General features: G+C 40.0%; 1 protein-coding gene across 5 annotated transcripts in view; it reads left to right on the forward strand.

The window, feature by feature from the left end:
- The window catches only part of LOC134534121 (nucleolar protein dao-5-like), a 357,536-nt gene that overhangs the window by 180,574 nt on the left and 157,838 nt on the right, over nucleotides 1–19,124 (forward strand). For all 5 annotated transcript variants that reach the window (XM_063372196.1, XM_063372199.1, XM_063372200.1 and 2 more), the window contains exon 2: nucleotides 2,646–2,760. In XM_063372196.1, coding sequence (XP_063228266.1) covers nucleotides 2,646–2,760 — 115 coding nt within the window. The remainder of the gene's footprint in view (nucleotides 1–2,645; nucleotides 2,761–19,124) is intronic.

Consider the following 19,124-nt stretch of genomic DNA (forward strand, 5'->3'; position numbering starts at 1 on the left):
CTATTTAAGATTTAAAATTTCTATTTTTTTTTTTTTCGTGGTGACAGTTAACTTGATTGAGGTAACCAGCAGAACAGAGGAAGAATAATACCAACTTTGGTTTGTTTCCGAAACATCCAATCAACCGCGAACCGTATGTATCCGAAGTACTTAATCAACCAATACATGTTAACGTATATTAAGTAGTATTTCGCTATAAATTGAGTCACTAGCCGTAGGAATAAAAATGTTATCTCTTGTCGGAACTCAGCGGAATTTATCAAATTTGATGATTGGTTGATATGAGTATGTCTAGAATATTAATTATTTTCGTGGAAAGGAAGGAAAATAAAAACTAATTCCATATTTTTTGAAACCGATTTTCGAATTGGAAAATGTTTTTTTCACGGGTTATTGTATTTAAGACCTACGCATTAAAGAAAGAGTCTTGTCTGTAGTGTAATGGAGTAATGAAGTAGTGCAGCGAGAGTGTTGTTGTTGCTTCGCTCGTGAAAGTCAGAGAGACACTTTCTCTTTCCTATCCGTTCCCCTGCAGCTCTAGCTGACAGTGAGAGCGCAAGCAATGCCACATGCATGCCTGCCTGCCTGCCTGCCTGCCTGCCTGCCTGCCTGCCTGCCTGCCTACATGGGACTTAGTTACTTTCCCGTGCACCGGCGGTGTAGTGCATTCGATCGCTTAAACACTTCCGACAGATTTTGTGTTAGTAAATGGTTTCTCTCATTGAAGCTAATTATTATGCAAGCATTATATCCCGGAGGCACTTGCCAGCGGCCTGTACAGGACTTTATATTTCGGGAAAAACAAATTAAAGGAAGAAATTTTGTATTAAAAAACTTAACGACAACATCAAGGGGTCTGGATAGATACATCATCATTCTCAACATGCATAATCAAAAATAATTTATTGCCTTCACAGAGATCTCTCATATTTTTTCTTAACTTCTGGTTGGGGGGGGGGGGGGGGGAGGAATTTTATCCATCTCATCTTGCGTCCGCCACGGGTTATTTCTTAAAGTGATTTTGATTGGTTAGTAAAATAAGCCTTCTGGTATCCGAATGACGTGCCGCAACTTAGCATTAGTGAGTTCTGTAATTTAAAATATTAATGATTCTCTGTATTTATCATGGTTGCTGTAGGTATGGATTTTAAATGCTCTTATTGTTCCACGCATAGGTACATGCGATAGCGTTTATTGAACTCCATGAGAATTATAGTTCCGTCTTAGGTACTAATTTTTAAAAAATTGGTTTGCTGTATTCAGTTTAATGGGCATTTACTCTCTCGGCAATGCACGATTTCTGCAACTAACGCTGTCCTTGCTTCGGTGAGACTGTTGCCAGTTATACTCAAAGAGTACAAACGTTTTAGGCACAACTTTATAATGTAATGAAAATTCTTAAAAATGTACAAACACTTATTTTTGAAAGGCAAATTTGAATGAAAAAAACCTTTTCTTTTGTATTTCATCAAGAGCATCATTGGTAATATTCAATTCTTACTTTTAAGGAATTGTAACTCAAAGACGCCATCTTGGTTTCAGCAGTTTCTGCCAGTAATTTTATATAATTTATTATTACAAATGTTGTCGCTTCTGTTTGACCATAGTACATAATTAACGGAATGTCTTGTTATTAATAGTAAACCACTCTACACATTATTTTTCTCCTCTGAAATAATAATCTATAAGAATTTAATATTTTTTCTTACAGAATTTATAAAACAGTTATAATACTATAAAACACTTTTTTATGTTTTTTTGTAAAAATCAACACAGAGTATAATAATATATTTATTCAAACTTATAAGTAATACATAATGGTAATGTTAAGGGGGTGCCTCCCATTTAAGGTCGTGATTTTATATTTATATTAATCACTGATCAACTTTTAGACTTTTTCAATTGTTTAACTTTCACGAAATGAAAAATATATACAGCGCATACTTTTTGCATAATTAGCTGCCAAAGTTACATTTTTAACGTTTTTGGGTTTAACAGATAAGGCGAATTTAATTTATTGCAGAACTGAAACTTTGTATGTTTAACTGCAATGCCACTGGCTACTTCATGATATGGTTTGCATTTCTATCACAAAAACTCATTTCATGTTTCTTGGCTGTCAAAATCGTAACAAATCTGAGAATTTTGAAATTTTAGGTAAAAGTAATTAATATTTTCTGAAAGAAATCAAAACCATTTCTTGAAGTAGCCAGTGGCATTGCTGTTAAACCTAAAAAGTTTCAGATCTGCAATAAATTAAATTCTCATTATTTGTACAACCCAAAAACGTTAAAAATGTAACTTAGATAGCTAATTATTCAAAATGTATGCGCTGTATATATTTTTTCACTTTGTGAAAGTTAAACCATTGAAAAAAGGCTACAAGTTTATATGTAATTACTTTAAATATAAAACATTGACCTGAAATGGGAGGCACCCTCTTAACAAGTCGGGTAGTTTAAAGGTGGCAACTGTGCTGCAGTCCTGCGTGAGGAAGACCGCGGCAAGATGCCAGCTGTGTGCTGTTGTGCTGTGTGCTGTTGTGCTGTGTGCTGTTGTGCTGTGTGCTGTTGTGCTGTGTGCTGTTGTGCTGTGTCGCTGTGTCGAGGAACAGAGATGCTGGACGTGTATGTCTCGTGTTGCAGCGTGGAGCGGGACCGGATGCGAGAGCGGGACCGTCAGTTCCGCGCGCAGATGTCCTCCCAGGTGGAGAGGGAAGCCGAACTGGTGGGAGCTCCTCTCTTCGACGCGCCGGTCAGGGTGAGTCTTCCCGCAGGCTTAAAACAGCCATCTGCTACTGCCCAGATCATCACGTTTTGCAAAATGGCCGCAGTATCTTGGGTTCCGGAAAGTTGTACATTAAATAATAGTGGTGGGGGCCCCAACAAAATTGATTCTCCCTAGGTCCTCGGGTTCACTCGACGGCCCAGCTACTGCTAGCCTGGGTGTGCAAGGTGATAACGTGCTATGAGGGTGTATCAATAACTTGATGTAAGGTTTTGGACATACGCCAGCTGACATACGCCATTGCTTAGCACATGTATGTCTGTAGAAGAAAACTACAAAAAAGAAAGAAAAAGCACAAATGACAAAAAACACAATAAAAAATTGCTGTTGTCAGGATTTAACACCACACAATACTCCACAACAGGAATATGGTCAACAAACAAAGAAAAGCAAAGACAAATGTACTAACAGAACGAAAAAACCCCCACAAATGATGACAAAACAAAAATACCGAACCCAAAAAAAAATAATTCAGCACAACAGTTGAAACGAGACAAAAACAAAGCAAAACAAAAATACGAAAACAAACACAATAGTTTTCCAAAAACAAAAAAACAAAAGAGAAACGAAAAACACCCACAAATGATGACAGCACAAAAAATATTGAACCCAAAAAAATTCAGCACAACAGTCAAAACGAGACAAAAACACGACCAAACGAAAATACGAAACAAAAACAAGTTTTCTAAAACAGAAACAAGCGACGTTTCGGGAACTGCTATCTGCTCCCGTCCTCAGGCAGATACGCACATGGTACGGAAACACATGGTGTAAAAAAGGAAAAAAAAAGCAATGACAGTTGCCCATTTATTACTTTTACAAATGACTTCCCTGCATGTTGAAGCATATCTTCCGTACAAACTTCACACGTGTAATTTTTTTTTTTTTAGTAACGTAAATATACGTGACTTGTTTTAACAAAACCATCAAAAAATTATTTTAAAAAAATAATTAAATATATGTTCAGTTATATTTTCTCAAGCATAATTATTATATTTCTGTGTGTAAACCTTAGAGTTCTAAAAGTCTATTTCCCGATATTTTAGTGTGGTAAAATATTTAAATATTCGATTATAAAGAAAAATTACTTCACAAAATCCTGACTACGAGCCTGGTACCCGTGTTTCAGAATCTCATACATTCATTTCTTTGAATTGGCCTGTGCAACCCCGCCTATTTATTCACCTCAAAAACACTTCAAAGGTACTTTATTCACATTACAATAAAAACCCAACTGCCAACTTCATAAATAGAGGCGTTGGACGGCAATCCTCGACCTGGAACCCTGTGCGGGACAACGGTTAGATGCCTGGTTCTGACGCAGCGATGCCTGTGATGACAGCACAGTCGCAGCTCACACTGCGGCGGCCTGAGCCAGTCGTACTGTATCTCTCAGGCTCACAGATACATGGCCACGCTACTGCGACGGCCTGAGCCAGTCGTACTGTATCTCTCAGGCTCACAGATACATGGCCACGCTACTGCGACGGCCTGGGCCAGTCGTACTGTATCTCTCAACCTCACAGATACATGGCCACGCTACTGCGACGGCCTGAGCCAGTCGTACTGTATCTCTCAGGCTCACAGACACATGGCCACGCTACTGCGCGGTCTGAGCCAGTCGTACTGTATCTCTCAGGCTCACAGATACATGGCCACGCTACTGCGACGGCCTGAGCCAGTCGTACTGTATCTCTCAGGCTCACAGACACATGGCCACGCTACTGCGCGGTCTGAGCCAGTCGTACTGTATCTCTCAGGCTCACAGATACATGGCCACGCTACTGCGACGGCCTGAGCCAGTCGTACTGTATCTCTCAGGCTCACAGACACATGGCCACGCTACTGCGCGGTCTGAGCCAGTCGCACTGTATCTCTCAGGCTCACAGACACATGGCCACGCTACTGCGACGGCCTGGGCCAGTCGTACTGTATCTCTCAGGCTCACAGACACATGGCCACGCTACTGCGCGGTCTGAGCCAGTCGTACTGTATCTCCCAAGTCCACAGATACATGGCCACGCTACTGCGACGGCCTGAGCCAGTCGTACTGTATCTCTCAGGCTCACAGATACATGGCCACGCTACTGCGACGGCCTGGGCCAGTCGTACTGTATCTCTCAGGCTCACAGATACATGGCCACGCTACTGCGACGGTCTGAGCCAGTCGTACTGTATCTCTCAAGCCCACAGATACATGGCCACGCTACTGCGACGGTCTGAGCCAGTCGTACTGTATCTCTCAGGCTCACAGATACATGGCCACGCTACTGCGACGGTCTGAGCCAGTCGTACTGTATCTCTCAGGCTCACAGATACATGGCCACGCTACTGCGACGGTCTGAGCCAGTCGTACTGTATCTCTCAAGCCCACAGATACATGGCCACGCTACTGCGACGGTCTGAGCCAGTCGTACTGTCTCTCAGGCTCACAGATACATGGCCACGCTACTGCTGCGACGGCCTGAGCCAGTCGTACTGTATCTCTCAGGCTAACAGATACATGGCCACGCTACTGCGGTGGCCTGAGCCAGTCGTTCTGTATCTCTCAAGCTCACAGACACATGGCCACGCTACTGCGCGGTCTGAGCCAGTCGTACTGTATCTCTCAGGCTCACAGATACATGGCCACGCTACTGCGACGGCCTGAGCCAGTCGTACTGTATCTCTCAGGCTCACAGACACATGGCCACGCTACTGCGCGGTCTGAGCCAGTCGCACTGTATCTCTCAGGCTCACAGACACATGGCCACGCTACTGCGACGGCCTGGGCCAGTCGTACTGTATCTCTCAGGTTCACAGACACATGGCCACGCTACTGCGCGGTCTGAGCCAGTCGTACTGTATCTCCCAAGTCCACAGATACATGGCCACGCTACTGCGACGGCCTGAGCCAGTCGTACTGTATCTCTCAGGCTCACAGATACATGGCCACGCTACTGCGACGGCCTGGGCCAGTCGTACTGTATCTCTCAGGCTCACAGATACATGGCCACGCTACTGCGACGGTCTGAGCCAGTCGTACTGTATCTCTCAAGCCCACAGATACATGGCCACGCTACTGCGACGGTCTGAGCCAGTCGTACTGTATCTCTCAGGCTCACAGATACATGGCCACGCTACTGCGACGGTCTGAGCCAGTCGTACTGTATCTCTCAGGCTCACAGATACATGGCCACGCTACTGCGACGGTCTGAGCCAGTCGTACTGTATCTCTCAAGCCCACAGATACATGGCCACGCTACTGCGACGGTCTGAGCCAGTCGTACTGTCTCTCAGGCTCACAGATACATGGCCACGCTACTGCTGCGACGGCCTGAGCCAGTCGTACTGTATCTCTCAGGCTAACAGATACATGGCCACGCTACTGCGGTGGCCTGAGCCAGTCGTTCTGTATCTCTCAAGCTCACAGATACATGGCCACGCTGCTGCGACGGCCTGAGCCAGTCGTACTGTATCTCTCAGGCTAACAGATACATGGCCACGCTGCTGCGACGGCCTGAGCCAGTCGTACTGTATCTCTCAGGCTAACAGATACATGGCCACCCTACTGCGACGCACCGAGTAGGTCATGGTCAAGAGGACTTTTTTTTGTACTTACCGATACGTGCGAGGACAGAGCGGTGGCAGAACCTTGCAAGGCGGCAGGGACACTGTTAATAGACCAGACCACGTGTTGGCGACTTGACGGAAGGGTCTCTGATGGTGTGCGGCAGGCACTAATTCTACAGTGTTTCAGGCGCAAACACACTTTAAATTTGCTTTTCGTTTTTTAAACACTAATGTTTGTGTAATAGTGCATAGGCGTGGGGTTGGGTACGTCGCTATTCCACTCGGAATAGTTACAAGTATTTACCTGATGATTAGCAGTTTGTTACTCGCTATTGTGGCCATTGTCGCCGTGCTTTATCGTTATGAATGAAACTCAATATCCAATCATTAAGTAACACTTGTTTTCGTGACAAACTAGTATTTCTCAATTTACTCAATTCATCAGGCCTTTTATCTCGCTGCCTAAAAATAAAACTTGGGGCTTCCAATTATTTTCATGCATAACCTGCATCCACCAAACCTGTGCAATGGGACAAGATTGCAAATCAAAGCACTCGGGAACAACATACTTTGAAACCAGAATCCTCTCAGGACCAGCAGCTGTGCAAATGGCGCACATTTCTCGCTCTCCCATGATCCTTCCGACTTACCTACATGTTCAAATTATGCGCCTACAATTTCCATTTAGAAGATAGAACAGTTTTTATTAAGTCAAGATCCGCGCTTGGTTCGCAGTATGCATTTTAATGGGCATTTACTCTCTCTAGGCTATGCACGATTTCTGCAACTAACTCTGTTTGTTCTTGTTTCGTTGCATATGTATCCAGATATATTCGAAGAGTACAAAAGTTTTAGACACTACGTTATAATGTAATGAAAATTTTTAAAATTGAACAAAATTTAAATTTTGAAAGGAAAATTTGGATGAGAATTTTGGAATTTTTTTTTTGTATATCATTAAGAGCATCATTGAAACCAGTTCCGTGTCTTCAGTTGAATGTACATCAATTAACGGAACTACTGATATTTCCAATAACATTTATAACATATGTCTTGGGTGTCGTATTTAAGCTGTGCGAACGTAGCCGGCTGGAAGGTGTCATATTCATTTAGGACACCCGCAAAACAGGCAAAATGTTGAATAAAACATAAAATACTTACGGAATCGGAAAGATTTCCCTAAAACGTGGAAAACACAGGGAAATTGACATTATCTGGACAGTTTCTATTTTAAACATAAATGATGTGTGTCATTTATAATTTGTATCATTAAAATTAATTAAACGTAAGGGATAGGCTTACGAACCACTGTAGATTAATGTAAAGAACAAACAGATGATTAATAGTATTTTGCTTGATCACAGAGTATCGTTTCAAAGTTTGACCAGACAAATAAATTCGCTTTATATTTTCGGACTTGCAGTGATATTTACGGAGTTTTGGTGGAAATAATAACGGCTGAAGTTTTATATTGAGCTCGAAAACAAGTTTATAGTAATTTTTTTGAATTTTATGTACGTTTTTGAATGCGTTATGACTATATGTATTGTTTCACGTGTTTTTGCCTTGCTAGATCGACAAATGAGAGAGTGTGAATGCTGGAGTGAGAGGGACCTTGTTTTAACCTCTAAAGATAGTCTTATCCGCCTTGCAGGACGGCAGTGTCGAGCCTCGGTAGGGAAGATGTTTTCTTGCGTTGCCCCGTCCGGCCAGCTTCCTGCCCTCTTCCTTCCGTCTATTCCCCCAGCCAGTAGTTGTTTTTTTTTTGTAGACCAGGTGCTTCCCCAGGAGCTGGTTCCTTCACGAAGAGTGTGTGCCGGTTTTAGAGGGGGGGGGGGGGGGGGCAGGCTCCCGTCTGCCACGGGAGCATCTGCTCGCACATTTGATCAGCGGCCCGTCGTTTCCCGGGCAGTCGCGGGCCGCAGGGTTGCCAACTCTCCTCTTGACCCGACACTCGTGGTACACGTGTCCCGTCCCTCTGTCTCAAATTTTGACCGGTCTCGAAAGAGGTGCCGACTTAAAATGCCTTCGCAATCTTGCGTTAACTTGTTTGTTTTTTACCCCCGCGTTCCGACCCCGTTGTATTTTAATTTTTTATGGATCGTCTAGTTTTATGTTAAAATTTAATGGGAATTGATGAGATAAGCAACAAATTATTTTTAACTAGAATGTAATTTTTAAGTGCTGGTCTATACCTTTCGATTTAAATTGGGTTTTCATGATTTAGTATTAAAAAAACTCAAATATTTTATTTCCTCGTGTAATGGCGCGATTTTAACTGAAATTGATCATCAGCATTTTAAAAAACCAACCCCAGTGTAATTTATCGGGAAAGGATATTTAAAATTCCTAAGCCAAATTAGTAAAACCATTAAAGAAAAATTAAGTTCCATGTTGGCTTTAAATGTTTTTTTTTCAGAGAGTTCAATTTTCAGATTTTGCCAGGGTAGAGCCCTGGAACGCCCTTTTCTCTGGGGGCCATTCCTCCCGCCTTTCAGGTCCTCGGTAAGGCTCCTGGTAAGATATCAGGGCCCCTCAAAAGTAACTGGGTCCAGAACCCCGCAGAGTCTAGGTCTAGGGCTGCTACTTAATGATGTGTAAGAGGCATTTATGAAATAGGTACCAATGGCATTACTTCTGAGAACTGCCAAATTTGAAACAAGTTCCATGATACAGACAATATCTACTGAATCCTTATTTCATTACGAGATCGTCTTTACATTTTCAGTTTTCACGTTTTTTTCCCCTTAAACGTCTGTTACATTGAATGCCGATTAAAAGTGGTCAAAAATAGTAATTTGAGTTTTAACAATATGTAGACAACATCAGATAAAGATCCACGCATCGTATCAGCATCGTTATCTACAGAAGCAACTAGATGTCGAACTGTCTACTTTGTGGATGTGATGACATTTTTCACGTTAAGCCCAATCACTTGAAGGTGGTGCGCGCTCATTAAACGTACATTCAGTCCCGAAACGGTTTCGGGTCGTGCTGCGGGAAATTTTAATTAAACGGAAACAGTCGGTCGGGCGCAGTTACGTAAAGCATGTGAAATAGTTTCACGCAGCAATTAAGATTGGGACTGGCGTTACGTAACTTAGGTCTGGCCCTTCAGTGGAAATGGCTACACACTTGCCACCTCAGCTAAATCTCTAGGAGGGGAGAGGTTGGGAGGCTGTGTTCTCTCACTCCTTTTGGCACGTTTCTGAACTACCCGTTTGTTTTCTAGTTCCCAACATTCCGCCAGATATCAAATTTAACTTTTCCGTGGGCCTAGAAAATCTATTTTTAGAGACGTTATTGCTTCCGCCCCCTTTTCGTGCTTTTTGAATGTGTTAAACCTGCGAGTTAACTAATTTTTACTAAATCACCGCAAATATTGCTGGGCGTGGATGGGCGATTGTAATATTTAAAAAAATACACACACATCCTAGGAAACGTACGTGGTGTTTGAGTGGTCGGATCTCTCGTATCCATCAAATCGACCCGAGTTAGTTTTCCTGCAGAAGTGAGGCCGTGGGTTTTCTCGGGGTTCTTGTGTTTCCCGTCCGCCCATTAATTCCCCTTAAAATCTCTAATGATCTCATTGTCAGTGAGACGTTTAGCCCTAATTATGTCATACGATGGTATTAATTTAAAGCAGTGTTTTTAACAAACATTATTTAAGGAAGTTTATCTAAAGGCCCTGTCACCTTGCCAAACTTTCGCTTCAATCACCTTTCCATTATGGTTTGTTAAATAAAGTTGGAGGGTTATGGCGTTGCCTGAAACGTCACCAGCGCAGCTATGTTTCCTTGACAATTCAAACATATTTGAGGTTATATCTGTACAACTTTATTTGTTGGAGAAAATTGGAAATCATTATTAGTCCAGTATTACTTGTTCACCTCCTTTGCAAATACAGGATGAGTCCGACAAACTTACCCTGCATGTTCATCACGACAAAATAAGTTAAACCTCTATACGACTTATAAAGTGCTTCCCACGCTATACGTCTTTGAAGTTGGTGTTGAACAACAATTTTATTGTAAATAATAGAGAAAGTATTTAAAATGTAAAGGTGAACTTCTGAATGATCTAGAACCACTGAGAATTTTATGGCCGTAGCAAATTTTTTCCATTGAAATAATTGAGAGTAAAGTACTGCCCACAATTTAATTGGAATAATTTTTCAACGGTTATTGTATAATTTCATTCATTTAAACATAATCCAGATGTTCAATGTCCCATTTTCATAGCTGCCAACCATTACGGATTTTCCGTAATTATTACGGATTTTAACCCCGAATTACGGAATTACGGAACATCGCTGGTTTATTACGGAAACGAGGCTTTGTGCTGCATGGTAACGGAGAAAATTCCGTTTCTGCTGTGCTTGTTTCGTGAACGCAGTTTGAATACATCGCTTGGTTGCACAAATAACGGAACTAGTAAGTGTGCGCATGTACGATGTACTGTCGAAATAAGTAAATTAATTCTCGTGTTTTCAAATAATAATGGGATGGTATTACGTCCGTTGTACGATACAACTAGTACATATTCTCGGACTTATCGTTTGAAGGCTACTTAAATCACGATAATTTTTGTACGGTACTTTGGCTAACCTGTGTTGTGTTAATTTATTTCTTGAAAGCCATTTTTTTCATCATAGTGTTTTTGTCGTGTCTACAGACGTGAATTTTTTTTATGTTTTTCGATAGTGTTGTGTTCTTCAGTACCGGTTTTAGAAATGAAGCGTGTGACAGAATAATGTGTATCTGGGAAAAAAAACACGCAAGTCTTCAGAACTTTCGACTTAAATATTCAAAAGAATGGCCATGCTTGTCGTTTTCAAATGTTTGGAACGCCACGGTTTTGTAATGTATGCACGTGTGACTTTTCGATTGCACATGGTGGAAGGGATGACTGTAGACGGCATATTGAATCAAAGAAACATGCAGAACATTTTAAAGCCGTGACGAGCAATAAATCTATATCTTCGTTTTTTCGCTACATCTGAAGAAACGAAAGTAACGAACGCAGTTATTGTTTACAAGTCCTTGTGTTTGCCTTGTTGTTTGTTTACATGACATTTCTTATCCAACCAGGATAAAAAAAAGCAAATAAAAAGACAGTTGCTTTAAAGTTTAACTTTGAATACTTTGAATTGAAGATTCAAAATATCCAGTAAAATTATTAATATTTCTTACATATTCAGATGATTGTATTGTTCAAATAGATTTTTTTTATTCATTAATTTGCATTGTATTCATATTTTTCTTTTTCTTTTGCATATTATTGTCCTTGTTTTATCTTGAGAGTGTGTTATAATGCCCCAGGGAAAATTTATCGTGCATGATTTACGCGTACTTTTTTCATATACCTAATTGCCATTACTGATGGGTGTGATTTGAGGTTGGCAGCTCTGCATTTTGAATACGTTAGCTATTATTGAAAATAAAATAAAAATTTTGAGCCCCAATAAAAAAGACAATTACCAAACTTGGCAAGCATTTTAGACCACGAGTCGTATAGAGGTTTTCAAGTTGGTTTGTCTTGATGAACCTGCAGCCGAAGTTAGTCGGTCGAATTCGAACCCACTGTGTATAGTTGGCGACAAATATTTGACGGTGTGACCAGGGCGATGATGTGTGTAGTTCTCGGATGTCGGTGTGGTACGTCTACCCTGCCCGAGCGGGGTAGCAGCTGGGCGCGTGTCTTGTCGGCTCGCGGACGTAAACTCCGAGCTGCGGGTCGTAAAACCTCTCGCGAGTGCATCGCGCGGAGTTTGCGACAACTGCGCCCTCGCTCAGGGTTGCCAACAGTTCGGAAATATTACAAACACCAAAAAAGAAAAGAAAAAGAAACAGGAAAATACCAGAATTCTCATTTTGCAATAAATTTTCAGGCGAATAATTAAATGTTTCAAATAATTATCGTAATTTAATCAACCCACGATGAAGTATTTAAAAAAATTGTGTTTTGGACATAACGCCATTTCTGCACTGTATTGTTTTCATTGCTTTTAAAGCGCATTATTTTGGATTATGCGTCCCACTAGTCCTGCTCTAAATAACACCCGTCTTACTGTGTCGATGCTGATGTTTTTTTCCCCCCTGTAACAGCTTCTGCATAAGATCGAAGTGCAGGATCAGAAACATGAGGTTTTTGCTTCACAGATCGCACAAAGTTTTTCTCTTATCGTCATTTCAGTTTCCTTGGTGGTCCTCGTCTTGGTTTAGCAATCACAGAAGAACTAGTGTTAATATTTCGGGATAATACTAGTAACTGTTATTCGCGGTATTCCTGTATTTTGACCATTCTTTTGTCGTGATGTTCCGTCCGGACGTAGTTGGATAATCCGTTTCCTTTCAACAACAGTTTGTTCTCTTGTCTTTTCCATTATAACCTGCAGGTGGTCGCTTACTCGGTGCAACAGATACGTTTTTTCTTCAATTCTATACACATGATTCAACACTGTAAACGAAATGTACGAATTGCTTTTGAGTTTCTGACAACTTTTACGAACACTTCCGTCTTATTTTCTTTTATTCGACGTTGATAAAACAGCCAAAGGCAGTTACACTGACGATTCGTATGAAACATAGAGGCGATGTTATAAAAATTTTAAATCATTTCCTTCTGAACCAAGCGCGTGAATACTCTTTCGATCAACTGTACGTCGCATGTAGGAAGACACGAAGGAAGCTACAGAGACGCCGTGATTTCCGGGTCGATGAACCGAAGGTGGTTGTCACGAGCCAGTTGACCTTGAACTTGGACCTTTACTCGATTGGGGGGGGGGGGAAAGAGGCGAACTGTTCAAGGTAATCAGGCGCAGGTCGAATCTCATGTTACTGCGCGTGTTCTTGGGCATTGAAACGATGTATCGCCACGTTGTCTCTTCGTAGCATCCCGTCACCGACTCCGCGGATTGTTTATGAACTTAACATTACATTTACCACGATAAATGTGTTTTAGACTTATTCCATGAAACAGAAGGGACGAAGGAAAATTACTCGTGTTAGGCAGTTGAAATTGCCAATCCAATTCGATAGCCGTTTTATAAACAATTTGTCCTAAGACTTTCAATATAAAAATATATTTTCCAAGTCCGCACTTTCCCGTGGTGTGCGGAGGGAAGAGGCCGAGAGAAATCTCGCACTCGCCAGGTAGTGTTGCTTTATGAGTTGCTAATTCCATTTCATTTAGTATCCACTCACAAAAAAAAAAATATTCCTCTCCCTCCCCCGCAAAAAAAAAAAGTTACTCAATAGAAAGTTGAAATCGGAAATGTTCTGATTCTAGCGCACTTTCTGATCATTTCTCCTCCGGTATTAAATTGTGAACGGTTAACTTTTTGGTTCAAGCCAGCAAAACAATTAAGCCAGGAAATAAAAAAAGAAAGTGTATGTGGCTGAACGCAGTAGTCAGTTTTTTTATGGTTTACGGATTTCTGAGGAGTGAGGGAGTGAGTCTCCGTAGAGCCGGCGATAGTGGCATAAAGGGTAGCGAAGTTGCGTTTTTTAATCATGCGAATGCGATACGACGTCGTGAACCACACAAGTGGCGCTATTTGACGTTGGGAACATTTTCACATTAAATTGAGGAAGGAACACTAGCGCAAATCAAAAATAAAATTTTAATAAATGGAACTACATTGAAAAGAAGCGAATATTAGCAAAAGTTTGTTACTGTAGGTTGTGTGGGGGGAAGGGGGATATACAATTAACTCTGTGTGGTGTTATTCTTGATTAATTTGAGTAATATTTATTTATATATTTAATTTTAGATGTCGTGTGTGTTCTATTTCGCATTCCGCCCGATTCCACAGCTTTTTCATAAAAAACAATTTGTTTAGTTTTGTAAATTCGTCAAATGTGAAAGAATAAGTATGGACAATAACAATGAATATTCTTACGATTTTATATTAATTGGATGTTTTATTTGTAATGCATGTAATGTAATTAATAACTCTTGGATACTGTGTGTACTAATTTTTATTTTATTTTATTGAACTACTGTTTTTACTGAAACGAAAATTGGATTCGACATGTAAAAAGTTTTCCCAATAATAATGATATTGTTTAAGATGAATACTACAAGCACTGTCACAGATGCAGGCTATAGAACACTAGAAAAAGCTGTGAAATTTCTTCAATTTGGCTTTGAGATATTTCAAATTGTCCCGAAAGTTGTCTTTCCTTTGTGTTGTTTCCTTACCTACATTTTCCTCCCCTCTCCTGACTTTTCTTAGTCGAACATTAACTGTCGGTTTCTTCTCTCTCATGTTCTTTTTAAGAGACCCGAACCGCTGCTTTCCTTAATGATATACATATATACTTTATATTTTGTCGCTCTCCTCTTTCCTTTTACCGCTCAAACTTCCAATAGACTCTTACATCTGTGGTTCCATCTTCCATGCAGCTATCACAAAGACGGCTTGCTTGTTATTTTGCACTTCTCGGAGACAGAGATTCACTTCTCCGCCGTAATTGGCTGGAGAGAAACTTGAGGATGGTACGGAGTGGCATGGCGAATATTCACGCGACATTTAGTGTAACGCATACATAGTTCTCTATAGGATGTTCGGAAATCGCTGGATGTAAATTTAATTGGTGGCAGGTAATACCAAAACAGGCTTTTTTTTGTTTAAGAACACATGTTCGGAAACGTAATCCTACAAACTTACATGCACAAAAGTAACACGCCAATTGAATTAATTTTTATTAAAACTTTTGTCTGAAACAATTTTTGATAATACAACCATTATTGCAAGGGGTTGAAAAATCCTGTGGTTGGAAAAAGGAAATAAATAAAACTCCCCCCGTTCAATTTTATTGTAAAACTTCTAAACTTTATTTGAAACCTTTGGCTGAAACAATTTTTCATGAAACGATAACAATTACTGTAAAAACAGGAGTTGAAAATTAAACAAAATTAAATAGGATGTTATGTACATTAAGTTCTTAAAATGTTCCAGTAGTTTATAGAATTTTTCAAAACATTCCCAGAAGAAATGGATACTTCGATATCTAACTACGGCTGTAGGCTGTGCCGAAAGGGATTTTTCTCTCTCTTATGCCGGTTTCACAGTTAAACAACATAAGCGAGCGTATAACAGGATATGCACACGAATGTATAAAATCTATCCTCGTTTTAATTCTTACTAATTTAGCCAATTTATTAGTAATTTCCGTAAATATTTTTTAAACTATATTGTAATATTTCCGCGACAGCTAACCAGAAGCTTACGAAAACTGTTATTATAAATATTGATTAAAGTAATGACAATATGTAAAAGGTAAGTGTGCACCTCTATCCTTACGTCTTTCGATGATTCTTGCAATTGGGAAGATTGAATTGAATCATTATTTTGGAAATACTTTATTGCTAGTTTTAACTACATGTTATAGAGAAAAACTTGAAAAACAACACAGAAATATTAATGCACAAAAGCACAAAAAAAGTAGAAATCAATTGATGTAAAATCTTAAATTAATGCAAAGACAGCACACAGAAGTTCGTGTAAGGAATAGGTCAGAACAATATCACAATACCGACGAACACAGTGGACTGAGAATGGCGAGACAGATATAGCAAAAAATAAAGTACATACGGACAAAAACATATTTAGAAACACAGCGACAGACAGAGAAACCCAACTATGATAAACAGATACTATGGGGAAAAAAACACCGACAATACAGCGAAGCAATTGCGAACCCAGCGGTGAATTTAAACAGGTATTCTGACAACACAACGAAATTTAATGGCCAATTGGGAGATACGAGCGAAGATTGTTCAAGCAGTGGGTACAGTTTGTACATGCACAGTCTTGCCCCTCCACTTGTTGTCCTTGGCGGGTTATCAGTCCAGCTGCTGTGTCGGCTAGGAGAACCAGAGATAAGATAATGTCAATATCGCAGCGTGCTTAAAGCTGCAATAATACATCTCGCTGTTAGTCGATAAGCCCGCGGTTGAAGCGCTCTTGTCCATTCAGGGAGAACTATGCTGCCTCTCCTCGCCCAGAAGGATGGGTCAAGCTACAGCACTTGTATAGCAGTGATGCAAGCCTCACTCTTTTCGAGGATCAGATATCATTTTTTGAAACCAATCCGAGGGCAAGACACAAATGAAAAATACAAAATAATTTCAAACGTTAAAAAAAAAAGTTTTTTTGTATCAAAAAATACCCATGTGCAGGAGAAACAAAAATCATTATTTTAAAAATAGTTTACAAAAAATATCCGTAGAATAATTGCAATAAATTTCCGGAGAATAGTATGGCTTCCGAACAGTGCCTGCAAAAAAATTAGTCTCAGTATATAGGCCTACAAAAAAAACTTCTTTCACGCGATAGTATGCCTGATGTTATTTATTTGTTCAAAGATTCTTTAAGGGACCCACAAACTGCCAGTTGGCGATTAAATTTAAAACGCACACAGCAGACTCTGACGCGGATCTTCTTCACGCACTATCGTGTCTTCATAACATGTCCTCTGCGTGTGGCCCAGCTGGGCCATGAGTTTGAGCTGGTCATGGGTAGTCAAACTCCTTCACAGCCCCCCCCCCCCCCCCACCTTTTCCTCCCTTCTTGTTCAAGATTCTAATTGTATTATTTTAGTTCCTTTGTCGTGTATTTGAAGACTTTAACTGCTACACCAGGTGGCCAAGTCAATCTATATCTAGTAGTACCCACCACCAAATGGAGTTCTCATCTTAAGCTGTAGACAAGTATAAGTTACAAATTGAGAATTTGCTCAACTTTTTGACGTGACAACGTCTAATAAATCGATGAACGCCGGCTGCACGCACAAAAAAGTGTCCCGTTGCGCACATTGTTCCGTTACGCTCATTGTACGCTTGCGCCGCATCTATCTCTCTTCCACTCGACTGTTTATAAAGTGAAGTGAAAAGTTAATGTGGTTTTCATTGCTTATTACAACAACAATTTCGACAATAAAGGTAAATTATTCTTGCATTTTAAAAATCTGATTACTAGTATAATTTCAAGTATTTATTCTTTTATAATTCAAATAAAAATGATTCAATTTTATTCATAAAGTATGCAATCATTTCATCAATGTTTTGTTATGACGTCACGTTAAACTATAGTCCGTAAACTGACTTTACAGACAACCAATTTTTAATATATTTTTTTTTTTAATTTATTCAACGTCGAGTAGTAATTTCTTGTTACGGCATGTCCACCTCCACACTTGTATCCGATCAACGTATCTGTAGCAGAATTCGATACAGCCACTTAGTGACGAGGCAGCTCGATCTGTTCCATCTAAGTGTCTTCAGTTTACCACACACCAGTTTTGTATCATCATGTGAGTGTTAGCTCCGGTAGTGGTCTCGTCTCGCCAACTGCAGGTAGCTGCCGCCAGCTATATTTTCATACATCACGCTTTAAGATGTTAGACGAGAAGATCTTGAGATGGTGGGTGAAAAAAGAGGGTTTTGATCAACAGAAAGTCGCGGGGGCTCTAGTTGAAATGCAAGTTATTAAGAAAATCTTGGGACGTTTCAAAACACTAACGCTCTCTTCATGAGTATTAACGGTTTCTGTATCTGAATTAACTATGTAAATATGGAAAGTGCAAAAGGGAACTGCCGGAATGGTTCTGCGGCTACGCTACATGAAAAAAATAATTCTGGATTTTGTAATAAAACTAAGAGGTGACACTAAAAAAAATCATGCTACTATGATGTCTGTAAATAGTAGCAGTTCGGGGCCTTGGCTGCGGATATAGTTGATAATAGTAAAAATAACACATTGAAAATGTTATTGTTTGCAAGGAGCAGGCAGCCTGTCCATGCTGCGATGTATTCAACTGTCAACTTCGTATATGAGGTTATTACTCATTCTTATAAATATAAATTTTGCGTTTTTGTTCACAAAACAGACTCAGAAACTACTATAATAGTTGATATTATCGTTGAAAATGTATTAAAGTCGGCCTGCGGTTTTAAAAATTATAATTTTATTGATAAATCTCTCGTGGCTCAGATTGGTTTTAGCATTTCATCAATCAGGTTGGTCTTGCAGATTTGCGGTAGGGCGCTGTTGGTGGCTGAAGCAAGGCTTCGCGCAAACAGTTCAGGCTTTCTTGCATAGGGAATGCAGTTTGCGGAATCATGTGTTTGATTTTATTCAAATGTATTGCAAAATTTCGCTGCTTGCGTTTTGAGGTTACCAGTGCTCAACGTCTTTCAAGGTTATATCCAGTTTCGCGGATTTTTGCGAAAATACATGTTATGGGTGTTTTATAGATTTCAGGAACTGTTTTCATTTGTGCTGATGTTGGTGACATTTTGCTATAACGCACCTTAACTAGCGAATTTCGTCTGATGCTTCACTTAGGCTATATTTATTGACAACATGTCAGAATAAAGGCTGGTAATTTAGCTGTATTGCGAATTGACTGTCTTCTTTTTAATCGTTACGTTTTCGTATGCGTTCATATGTTCAAGCAAATTTTAAAAATAAATATTTCGAACATTTAATTTTAATAACATGAAATTTACATTGTTCCTGAATTGTATTTCAGGTAACTTTGATCACATTAGGATGGAAGTTGAGGGAACAGCAAAATAACGAAGAGGAAATGTGAAGTTTAGGTAGCCAGAAAAAGAGACGGAAGAGAAATAGGAAGAAGCAAATCAAGCTTAGTAAGGAAAGGAACTCAAGAGTTCCCGGGAATATAAAAACACATGAAAGGGTCTAGAAGAAAGATAATGTAAGGAAATCGGGTGATGTCTAAAGGAAGTGCAGACCCGGCTTATTGGAAGAG

This window comes from Bacillus rossius, chromosome 7 (genome assembly GCF_032445375.1).
Source record: "Bacillus rossius redtenbacheri isolate Brsri chromosome 7, Brsri_v3, whole genome shotgun sequence".
Lineage (NCBI taxonomy): Eukaryota > Metazoa > Arthropoda > Insecta > Phasmatodea > Bacillidae > Bacillus > Bacillus rossius.